This window comes from Copadichromis virginalis, linkage group LG16 (genome assembly GCF_057382275.1).
Source record: "Copadichromis virginalis isolate Kocher_CV1m ecotype Utaka linkage group LG16, C_Virginalis_male_GT1.1, whole genome shotgun sequence".
Classification (NCBI taxonomy): Eukaryota; Metazoa; Chordata; class Actinopteri; order Cichliformes; family Cichlidae; genus Copadichromis; species Copadichromis virginalis.
The window spans coordinates 27,304,604-27,316,661 of record NC_140633.1 but is presented as its reverse complement, the minus strand read 5'-3'; the positions used below and the strand labels follow the sequence as shown (position 1 = coordinate 27,316,661).

The following is a 12,058-nucleotide window of genomic DNA, read 5'->3' as shown; positions in this document are numbered from 1 at the left end:
AGGGTCTCCCCATTGAAATACATGGGAAATTTTTGTTGAATAAAGTTGAATAAAATTAAAAATATAAATGTTAAAAATGAGAAAAGTAGAAGCACACCATTCCAAAAGAAGAGGAATCTAATGGTGTTTGAATGGTTTTTCTAAGTTGAACGGTTTTGAAGGAGATAGTCGGCGAAAAACGTACGGAATAGGAAAAAATAATAATAAAGATTAGAAGAACAATACTGTGAATGCTTTTCAAGCATTCACACTAATAATAAAGATTAGAAGAACAATACTGTGAATGCTTTTCAAGCATTCACACTAATAATAAAGATTACAACAACAATACTGTGAATGCTTTTCAAGCATTCACACTAATAAGGAAAAGCCTAATAGGTTCCTTTATGTATTGGACAGATCTGTTAGAAACAGTAACAAGTGCTTCACTGTTTAACATCACTCCTAAAACCTGGTTTACTTTTTATGAACAACTGATCAGACGTTCAGTAACCAATGAAGAGAAAGGCTTCAAGTTAAAAGAACTTTTTTTATTCATTATGAAATCATGTTATGAAAATAATGACAACTAACCATATATCAGACAAATGCATCTTTCCATATGTTAACAACGTTTTGCTGTAAAGGCTGTGACATCTCCGCCGTCACCAGAGCATAACTGTGTTCTGTTTGTGCTTGGCGTGTACTTCACCTCATCCTGCTGTTGTTTCATACCATAAAAATGTCTACAAGGCTTTTCACGTCTCCTTCCAGTGTTTCCACATGAAAATCCTTTGCAAATAACCTTCTGTTTGTAAGGGAGAAGTTCACATATATACCAGATTTAGTCTTTGTGTTCTGCTTCCTGTTGTCTAATCCTTCAATCAATAATTTACACAAAATCTGTACATACTTACAGCAGGCTGATGCCTGTTTCTGAAGGGTTGTGCACATAGAAAAAAGAAGCAAGAAAGTTGACGTGATACGATGGGAGGTCAGGGTGTTATGAGCATATTAGACACTTGCCTTAATGACAAATGTAACCCAACAACTTTCAGTCACTCAAAATGAGTCTGACATTCTGCAACAAAAGCCACACCCACTTCTTCCAGTCTTTTGCTATAAAACACACACTCGACACAGCTGACAGGGACGCACATTAAAATATTTATGGAATGAATGAGTGTGTGTTTGTAATGGCTGATGTTAGGATCAAGTATATTTATCTTAGCCAAAAAGATGCAAACCTTTGGGTACGATAAGAGCGAAATTTGCTATTTCTAACCTCCATCTGCATATTTACCCCCCCCCCCCCCATATCCAACAGCTGATAAACTCCAGCTGGGCCTGGAACAGACGTCTGAAAAAAATACTTAAGGCTTTTATCGTTTAGCACGTTATTCTTCGACTGATCGGCACTTACTGTATGCAGTCATTCATCTTTCACATCACTCATATTGCATTTTTGTTCACATAAAACTCTGTTACACATTTCAGAATTAGAAAACGATGAGACTGAGTTACCACAGCATTATGTGGAAGCTACTGGCACTACAAACTAAAGCACAAATGAGCGAAAAAGAAAATAACACGAACTGCTCCTCCTTCTCCTCGGACGCCGCTGCTGTGTGCTTCTTTATTGTTGCGATAACTTGATCTGTACTGAGCTGCAGAATAAAAATCTGGGGTTCATTTCAGGGTGCAGCTGCTCCTACAGGTGTAGCGGCAAATCCCGTGAAAAGCATCGGACCAGTAATGGTGCAGGAGGCTGAACATGAAACGTGTCGGAGGTCATTCGAGTCAGGGTTTGGGTACTGGCATCAGTTCTCTTCTATGGCACAAGTGTTTGGCAAACACAGTTAACATTCAACATTTTTGAGATTGACAAAATAAATTATGTCAATGGCACACCGCTGTATCATACCGTAACCACCTGCTTTGCCGCTCTCAGGTGTCCTGGGTTTAGATGAGGTTTTGTCATACATACAAAACTCACTTCAATAACACAAGAATGCCCTTTAAAAAGTTATTTGCTGAGACCAGAAATTGAGAGAAACAGGCTTGAGGTTTGTGTCCAAGTTTTGCATCCATGTTTCTTTCACATTTTTCCTGCACGAGTAGAAAAAAAAAAAGCGGGCAGATCGCTTTTGCACAACCGAAGCCATCCAGAGATCGAGCCTGCAACTGCTACAAGCCCCTGTAGATGCTTGTCCTGCTGTCTCCTGTAGTGTCATAAAGCCACATAGGGTAGTGGGGGTCAACCCTGCCACAATTAGCTCCTCACATGTTGTAAGCCACATATATGGGATCCAGCTGGTCAGCCAGGAATCCATCTCTGAGGTGCATGCGTTGTTTCTCCCCTCTGGAGTTGATGGGGATGACGCCGGGGTCTACCACCACCACCACCCCTACGATGAGGTAGTGCTCCTCCAGGACCACATTGGTGACCAGGGCCACCAGGTCGAGGGCCTCCTGCTCAGATCCCTCCAGTTCTACAACCACCACGAGCAGGTTGGTCCATGTGAACACCGCACTGGAGAGAGGAGGAGGAGGATGGTGGATGAAAGTAAATACAGAGAAGTCATGTAGAATTCATATTTCTTCGTCATTTTTAAAATTGATCAAGTAAATAAATCTCTGTTGTCATATTGACAACTAGCGACTAAAGGTGTTGTAGGTTTCTCACCATTCAGCTATGCTCTTGTGAGAACGGATAACAGAGGTCTCGATGTCAATTGGGTGATACCTCATCCCCCTCAGCTCCAGAGTCTCATCAAGAGAGCCCACCACATAGAGGGCGTCGTGACGCTCTGAGACACACAAACACCCACAGTCAGACTGTTCAGTTTACGTTTTGATACTAGAAAATACTTAAATTAGCTTTCCGTGGAAAGATTGCAGACTTTAAGTTAGACTAAGCATTGGTCACTCACCTCCGCTGGCATCGGTCAGCTCAGTGCGCCGCAGGAAGCCCAGGTAGCCGGTCCTTGCCCAGACTGTCTGAGTGTCTCCGAAGCTCAGCTTGGTGTTGAAGTGGTCAGCATGCAGCGCCTCCTCCCCATAAACTGTGTAGTATCCTGTGGCATTGTGGGGACTGCTCACCCAGATCTGATACACATATTAGTTACAATTGGTGACTGTTACATTCAAATAAGGGAGAAGCTGAAAGAACCCTGCAAACTTGTTCCAAAAAAACCAAGAGCCAAGTAAATTAATCACATTAACATTGAACTGCTGTTCAGCCTAAAAGGTCACTTTGTGTAGCTTTTACACAAATTTCAGCAAGATGTTTTAAAAAGCAGCACTGATATGTACTGTGGCTCAGGGGGGTTGGGAATCGCATCTGTAACCGGAAGGTCGCCCGTTCGATCCCTGGGCTCTCTGTCCTGGTCGTTGTCTCCCTGGGCAAGACACTTTACCCTACTTGCCTACTGGTGTTGGCCAGAGGGGCCGATGGCGCGATATGGCAGCCTCGCTTCTGTCAGTCTGCCCCAGGGCAGCTGTGGCTACAACTGTAGCTTGCCTCCACCAGTGTGTGAATGTGAGAGTGAATGAATAATGGTATTGTAAAGCGCTTTGGGTGCCTTGAAAAGCGCTATATAAATCCAATCCATTATTATTATTATTATTATTATTATTATTTGCTTCTACTGTGCTGAATGAATTCTGCTGCTAAAAACAAAAAAACAAAACACCTTAACTCTAAGATGTTTTTAGGTTATTGCAGAAAGCGACTGTAACCTGCTTTAAAGGGGACTGAATAATAAGTGGTTTTTCTTATTGTCTAGAGGTTGCCTTAGAGAGTGGATGGACTGAGGGACTTCACCGAGGTCTAGTATAAGATAAATATCGATTCTTTTAAACTGTGAATCATCCAAATCCAAATCTGGAGATGGAAACAAGCACGACAGGTTCCCTTTAAGCACACAGAAGAGTGACTGACTGACTGACAGCTCTGCTCTCTTAAAAACCAACTCACCTCTCCTAGATGGGAGTCTCCCAAGGGTCCTTTAGTCTCCGTGTTTGCAATGATGACTTTTACTCCAGGGAGGATCTACAGCAGCAGACAGCCAGGACTCAAATTAACAAAAAAAGCCCTGGAAGCAGCAGCATTACACACTATGTTGCTGTATTTCAGTTCTTAGTTTTAAATTAGGCCGTACCTTTCCAGACTCCATCAGTGGCAGGCTGTGCGGTGACCCTCTCTCAACCAGGCGAACCCTGAAAAGACAAAGTGAGCAACGTCATATCCACTGTTTTTGTAAATATGACAGAAAAAAACTTTGAGTACTAATTAGTTCAAAGTCGGGTCATGTTTTAAATGCATGTACATGAATGCATACTGTCACAGTGTTCCCACCTATCGTGCCGTAGTGCTCTCATGTCCACATAAACTGTGGTTGGATCTGGTCCAGCTGTACCCTGGGGAAAAAAGAAAGAAACAAGCAGATCCAGATATGAGCCAATAACCTATGTGCTACAGCTGTGGCATTAACGCTGCATGTTGCTTAAGTGGAGTGGGGTTTGGAAGCTGATTATGAAACTACTGCTGACAAAGCAAGGGGCAGCCAGAAGCCAACCAGCCAGGCTGCGATAGTTAGGACTCTGGCAAAACCTGGGCCATGTAAACACAAATACCTCCATCACCTGCTCTGTGGGAAAACCTGGAACATTTATTTAAATTCTAAATAATAATGCTTATAAAAAATGACTCAACAAAGTCTAAACATCATTTGTTTTGATTAAAAATCAAAGTACTTCAGTGCAGCTGAATTCTAAGTGATTCATTTTTCAAGTGCTGATTACAGCTGTCAGATATAGATCTCTTTGTGTGGGATTTGTCATCATTACTGCTGTGAGACTGGTCACAACAAGTTATGTTTTCCATCACTCGCTTTGCCAGTCTACAGCCAGAGCACAAGCCAGCAATGAGTCGCTGCACCGAGGTCTGTGAGTCACAGCCAAACACAGAAAGCAGGATTCAGTTTACTAAGCAGAGCACGTCTACCTGAACGACCACCTGTCAGTAACATAAAGGTTCCTCAGAACATACATAAGTAATTCATTAGTCTATATACTGAAAACAAGATAAAAACAAAATATGGTAAATTTTAAATATGTTCAAAAAGCTGAAAAACATTTATATATCCTAAAAACTGAATAAAAAGACACACAAACAATTATGCCCTGTTAGTTTGTATAATATTGTGGATTGAAGTATGAAAGTACGACATAAACTCTACTGATTATACCCTAATTTACTGAGTCGCAGCAGAGTTCATGCAGCCAGCTCATTGTATTATGTGTGGATCATGTATCTAAACCTGCTGTAGAGCAATGATCAGGAGCCAGCTGATAGAAGCAGGACTCGGCTGAAATAAATAGCGATACAGAAGCTGAAGCTCATCGGGAAGAGGAAAAAAAACGAGCTAAGTGCTGAAAAAAATAGTGAACTGTGGCTAAGCATGACAAAACTTCATGCAAAATAAATGACAAACGTGAAAACACAGAAACAGACCAAGCAGCAGAGCAAACAGCCACTCTTATCACACAGTACCTGCTCAGCCAGTTTCCCTAACCTGTTGGGCTGACAGGACAGGGCAGGACAGATAAATAAAGAGATATATGTGTATGTATTCAGATACGTGGGCAACTCTCATACACACTCAGACACACACATAAATCATCAGGGACTGAAAAAAATAAATAAAACTATAAAACAAAAGAACAAGACCAAAAACTGACAAAAGTCAAAGTCAAAACACGACTTATTTCACAGTTTTTATAAACTGGAACTAAATGTAAGATGAACCATTGCACTTTCTAAACTCTTCCTTAACATGCAGTGAGCTGGTAAATCAAGGTCTTGTATTTCACGCTTTAATTATCTAATAAAATAGTTTTATTTAATAAAAAGTTTTAAATGCCCCATTTTTTCCAGTTAAAGTGTTTTGGCTTGTGTTTCAGGGTGTGTACAGAGCTGCACTGCAGGAGCTAGAAAAAATAACCAACCAGTTAAATAAACGAGGAAATGAAATCCATCGGTTAGAGATAAAATAAACAAAGCTGTCTGCAGAGACACAAAACAACTGGACTGCGTAGCAGTTTTCTAATCGAATCTTAATTTTTGATGGATTTATGATGAATTCTAATTAACTTTTTCAGTTTCTTTACATCGATACATCAATAATTACATCTTGTTGTCTTTTATTCTTCTCAGCTAATGCAAGCATCCACAAACTTTCCAAGTTCAACATCACTAACATTCATGCTTTTATGAAGTGCTGTCAAACCGACACCGCACAAGAATTTCATTAACATCTTTGCCATGAATCTTTGCCCAGATTCATGGCCTGCTTTGGCTCTAAAACACTGACATTCATTCATTCTGAACTTTTCCCAGCCCTCCCCCTTTCGCTTCTAATTTTCCTTGACCAGTGGGCCTACCTGCAGACAGATCGCTACGTTCACCCTGCAGCCGAAGGTGGTGCTCACAGCTCTCGGTGAAAGCCCCAGGTCTTTGAAGATCTTCGAGAAGGACTGAGTGAGGGCTATGCGGGGCCTTTCCTCTGCTACCACCATGCAGGTACGCACACAGGACAGGTTCACATTTCTCAGCTGGATATGGGGGAAAAAGAAGATCAGCATCAGCGAAACCTACGAACTTGAGAGTGATAAGATTATTTTGGTCTTTGCAGAAAAAAGGAGAAAAATCGTTTCTGTGTTCTAATATTAATAATTATTTTCATTAGGCATCTATTAGACCACAGACAGACCAGTCTTAAGTGCTGCAGACAGTAATCAGCAGGCAGACACGGAGCAGTGAAGTGCTTCACCATTGAGTACCCTAACTTTGTCTAGATAATTATGGTGCTGTTGCAACAGCACCGCAGGGAAAAGGACCATTTGAAGAGAATCACTTCAATTTTGTGCAAGAAAAACGCTGTGGTTTGTTGTTTCCCCGCAGTGACACTGTTCAACAGCTGAAGAGACAAACTGACCCGCAGTGCTTCTGTCTGTGAACCCAGTCCTTTGGTGCACATCTCCATGACTGAGTACGAGCAGAACGTGACGCGCACTTTGTACTGGCTGACGGCTGCAAGCCACAGAGATGCGTTGCTCTCCAACTCCAGCGGTGGAACCAGGATCGACTGATGGCCCGAGTACACACTGAAACAAGAAGATGCAGGCGAGAGAGTAAACAGGAATCCACAGAAAGAAAAGATAATAATCTGTGTCCAGATTTTCAAATGTTACTGGTGGTCGTTTGTTGAGAGCCCCTACCTGCACAGGCACCAGAGAGCAAAGCCCAGGCCGCAGTACGGGTCCAGACAGATGGCGATCTGCCGGGATGGGTAGAGCTCACACTGCAGCTTAATGGAGCGACACAAGGCACTGGTGGCAGCATGAGACATCTAGAAGAGACAATATGATATAAAAAAAGAAAAGACTGGGCGCTGCAGTAACATTCAGGGATTCATTACTTCACAGCAGACTAAGAACCTTTTAAGCCTTTACTGTTGTCCCATAAAATCAATCATAACTCCAGAACGTGCTGAAGTTCACCCAGTCAAACATGCCGTTTGTTCCTCTTTTTAATTAGACTTGCAAATCTGTCAAATAGGACTTCATAGTTTTTTTTTTGTAGTTCATTTCATTTATAGGCAAGTATCTGAATCCAGTTTTTCCAAATTAAGTGTGAACAAGAGGTACAGCTAATGTTAAAATGTCCTGCGACCTGACACTGAATGCAAGAAAAGTGCTTAAAATCAAGGACTTCAAACCTTACTTTCTTTATATACCCTTCAAAAGATCAAATGTTTTTTATTGCCTCTTGAGTAGATTGTTGTAGTTAGTTACATGTCTGATAGGTACTAACATCCTGGGAAAAGGGGTTTTAAAGGGGGAAATTAGTCTCCTGATATATATGTCTAAAGATAAGCATTTGCCACCTTTTCTGATAATGATACACTTGATATCTGTTTGTAACAGGATTAATTGTAAAATCTTATTCATGAGTGCCTTAATGGGCTAGCCTCAGATTATCCCCATCACTCTCACGTGGTGGTCGTCTCAGGTCATTTGCTTAGGTCACTGGACCAACAGCTCTTCGTAGTCCCAAGATCCCACCTAGAACTTCATAAGCGTTTTCAGTTCCAGCTCTGGAACATCCTACCCCTCCATTTCAGGGTGTGCATTAACAGGAACAAAAAGAGGCAATATGATGGCAACATGTGAATCTACTGAACCAGACAGTTCCTTCAACATACTTTGACCCCTGCCAGGATGCCTGTCGTGGACACACTGAAGTCCAGGTAAGCCAGCATCTCTGGGGTTGGGGGCTTGTACATCTGGGGGCTCTTCTTCCTGGGGAGATCATCTGTAGGATGAAGAACGAGCGAATTAGGAGAACGTTCACTGCAGAAATTGATATTAAGCATTTGAGTGTGTGTACATAAATTACCAGTGTCCAGCACGGTGGGCCAGCTCTTGATGTCCACAGCAGCAGCAGCTTCTTTGGATTTCAGCAGCTTCGTTATTGCTTGGGTTGTCAGGATGCACACTGACTTGCTGACCTTTACCACAGATAGTAGAATCTAACTACATATGTTGTGTTGCTGTTCACACTGTTTTCTATTAGACAGTAAAGCGTCGCTAACAGAGCACAGATACATCTGAAGATCACTGACTTTAATGTATTTTTTAATGCATACAATCCACATTGACTGCCATAAGCACTTGATGTGTCCCCAAACAGCCTCTGCGTTACCTCAACGATCATTTTGACGGTGGGCAGAGTGGTGGCCAGGTTCTGTGGATGCGGCGGTCTGACGGTGACCGGCACACAGCCAGCGTACAGGCAGCCGTAGAAAGTGGCAATCAGGTCAATTCCTGCACATAATGTTTGTTTATATATTTTTTTTCTCTTAAACCCAATGGAGTGAGGATGTTTTAAAAGGCCAAGAAGCACAGGGCAGCAGATGTTTGTTTTTTTACCTGGCGGATAGACAAGTGCTACGTGGTCTCCAGTGTTCAGGCGTCCCATCAGAGCTGCTGCCACTCGCTCTGCTCGCTTGTGCAGCTGCAGACAGGAAGCTGAGCTGGACACTGTGCCCTGACGAGAAAGCACAAGAGTAACATATATCTGCACCGTTCTCTTTATTTAATTCACCATTATCAAGATTTATCAGTCCACAAATGTCTAACAAGCTAACTTTGCATTACAACTTTTTTTCTTTCCTCTTATGAAAACTTGAGTTGCAGGAGTTTTGCATCACTTTAATGAAGTATCTTTATTCATGACTCACTTAATTTAACTGAATCAGGGTAACAGATAAACCTGAGACAACAATCTTTTTTGTAAAAAGGTTTTAAACTGAATTTCAAGGAAATTTACTGTAATAACACATCAGTGTTACTACCTTCAAAACCACATTCTATTTAGAGATCTTTCTATCGATCGTATTTGATCTTTCTTAAGTCAAACCCCAGTACAGACAATACCTTAGCATTGAGAACCAGAAACAGAGGATGGTCTGGAGTGGCCTGAGCTCTCCACTGTAGCACATCCTGAATGTAGAGGAACTAAAGGAAGAAAACACAAAATTAACTACAAAGATATCAAAGTGTCACACAGAAATAGGAGTTAACCTGTGGAATAGTTATGACAGTGATTTAAAAAGGTGTAGTTCATTTTCCTTGTTTAAAAACATGTTTAAAAATAGAGTAATAGAAAAATATAGAAATCAAGAATGAAAAGAGCAAAAAGGAGAAAAAAAAAAACAACCTCTTGATTCTTTTGCTTTGATGTAGTTACTTATCTAAGGTGGAAAGTTTTTTTTTTTCTTTGTTTTGTTTGTTTGTTTGTTTGTTTGGTTTTTGCTTTGTTTTATTATTTTCTTCAAGCCCTGTGTACAGGAGCTGCATACAAAAAGATATTTTGTGAAAAGGGTTGGCGTAATAAGCAAATGCTTCAGCCAATACCTTTTGATTAGCCTTGTCTCATGCTTTCTTTCTTTATGGTAGATTTTTGTTCTGTTTTCACTGTTTGTTTGTTTTTTTTTTGTTTGTTTTTTCACTGTTTTCACTGAGATTTGAATTTGAATGTTAATCAATAAATCAATAAATCAAAAAATATCTTGTCTCACTTAATAAATGGTGTTAAATATTGTTGCATAATGGGACAAGGCTGTTTTTGCACATGAATAAGAAACATTTAAGGGGTAGAGCACATGTGCAGATGATGATCAAAAGGCAAAAAGGTGTAATGCATGATGGGAAAACAATCTGAGTTATGTGATGCCTGTGTTTTTTGCAGAAGGGAAGGCCATCTCTCAGTTGCATGTACACTCAAAAAAATAATTCATTGGATGAAGGTAATTTTATCTTGCCACTTATATTCCATCTAAACAAATCATGTTATATTAATCCATCTTGGTTGTGTTGTGTCAACACGATATATGTGTGTAGGTTTAACATAATATTAACATTAACATTCAATTAATTTGACTTTTGTTCAATCAACATGTTTGCACCACGTTAGTCTAATTAAATTTATTTAAATTCATCTTATATTGTTTAAACACTTTGGCACATCAAAAGTCAGTCTTGTCACATGAACTAGTAAAATATTTGTTTCTTACACCAATGATAATCTTGTTGAATGAATGAAATGTAACTTATGTCTGTAGTACATGTTGTATTCATATTACATAATGTTCAACAAAAAAATTTGTTTTACAGCAACTTCCAATCCACCCATCTTCTTATCTTTATCTGGGCTGTGGAAGTGATAGGGTAACAGGAGCAGGGTACAGACTGGACAGGTCACTAGTCTATCATACAGAGACAAACAACCATTTGCACTTCAACACATTTGGGTAATTTAGAATAACCAGCTACCCTTACAACTGCATGACTTTTAACTGTGGAGGAAACCAGAATACGCAGAGAGAACCCACTGCAAACTTTGCCACATTGTGGATTTGAACCCAGGATCTTCTTGCTCTGAGGCAACAGCACGAACCACCATGGCATTAATCTGTCAATACAGTCTTAACAAAAGTAGGAAAGCTATGCTTGATGATGCTTTATGTTGTTGTCCTTGACAAGTTAAACCATAAGAAATAGTAACAGCATACACGTGATGTGGTTGTCTGCCTCTTGTAACCCCAGTGATTTTCCTGTGGTTTGACATCTAATGTGATCTTCTGAATTTAGCGAGTCGACTCAAAAAAATGAAATTGGGTGGTTGTTACATGCACAAGATCCAGACTTGTAATTTGAACTAAATAATTCCATGTTTCTATGGTGAACGTAATTAAATCATGTAGCATCTGCATGAAATTCAGCAACTTAATTTGTTCTTGTTGAGATGACATCATACAATCTAGTAAGAGTGGCTGGATCCAGGCAACTCGTCTTTGTAACATCCGTGCTGTTCAATTTCCTGACTGAGGTTGTCCAACCAACTGAAGAGCACATAAATCTAGACTCAGATTTCTCCCTCAGGTGTGGATCCTTACCTGTGTCTGCAGTGTGTGAGAAGAGGTGTGGCATGGATGAAATGAGGATGACTATCTACCTTACGTGCCTGGTCATTGTCCTCCAGCTGTCCCAAGTCTCTCCCGCAGGCTTGTGCTATCCTCTTGCCTGCCACCAGGTTGCCCACTATCATAGAAGCAGGACCAACCTCTGTCCAGCACAACCAAAGCATCATCATCATACATCTCAGTGAAGTTAGCACCAAAAATCATTTTAAGGCAAACATATTGGAATAATTATTGTTGTGTTTTTGATCTCAGAGTGAGGTGTCTTGTGGTCTACCTGGCTGTTTCTGTCTCGGCTTGGGCAGGTTAGTGACGCATGTGTGAGGGCACATAAGGACATTGCAGGGGTGTAAAGCACCCTCCAGGAAGCGCTGCTTGGTCTCAGATATATGGATGCCGCCGAGGGGAGCCTTAGGAAGCGTGTTAGCAGGTACCAGAGCCAGGCAGTACACCCCAACCTGATGGATGCTGTCTATGGCCTGAAAACAAACAGTGAGGTTACACAAAGCTGTCAAGTGACGACTTTTACA

The 12,058-nt window shown here is 40.9% G+C and overlaps 1 protein-coding gene across 5 annotated transcripts in view; it reads right to left on the bottom strand.

Annotated features, from left to right (window-relative positions):
- Positions 1–509: 509 nt before the first annotated feature.
- The window catches only part of dip2a (DIP2 acetate--CoA ligase A), a 91,035-nt gene continuing 79,486 nt past the window's right edge, over positions 510–12,058 (bottom strand). For 4 of the 5 annotated variants that reach the window (XM_085434201.1, XM_085434203.1, XM_085434205.1 and 1 more), the window contains 16 exons: positions 11,806–12,007; positions 11,564–11,673; positions 9,484–9,564; positions 8,977–9,094; positions 8,750–8,871; positions 8,444–8,555; positions 8,250–8,359; positions 7,264–7,394; positions 6,981–7,149; positions 6,427–6,597; positions 4,340–4,401; positions 4,143–4,200; positions 3,959–4,033; positions 2,913–3,087; positions 2,666–2,789; positions 510–2,512 (listed from right to left, as the gene is read on the bottom strand). In XM_085434201.1, the coding sequence (XP_085290327.1) occupies positions 2,260–2,512; positions 2,666–2,789; positions 2,913–3,087; positions 3,959–4,033; positions 4,143–4,200; positions 4,340–4,401; positions 6,427–6,597; positions 6,981–7,149; positions 7,264–7,394; positions 8,250–8,359; positions 8,444–8,555; positions 8,750–8,871; positions 8,977–9,094; positions 9,484–9,564; positions 11,564–11,673; positions 11,806–12,007 (2,073 nt within the window). In that variant the 3' untranslated portion in view covers positions 510–2,259. The remainder of the gene's footprint in view (positions 2,513–2,665; positions 2,790–2,912; positions 3,088–3,958; positions 4,034–4,142; positions 4,201–4,339; positions 4,402–6,426; positions 6,598–6,980; positions 7,150–7,263; positions 7,395–8,249; positions 8,360–8,443; positions 8,556–8,749; positions 8,872–8,976; positions 9,095–9,483; positions 9,565–11,563; positions 11,674–11,805; positions 12,008–12,058) is intronic. The other variant, XM_085434202.1, reaches the window with a different exon arrangement.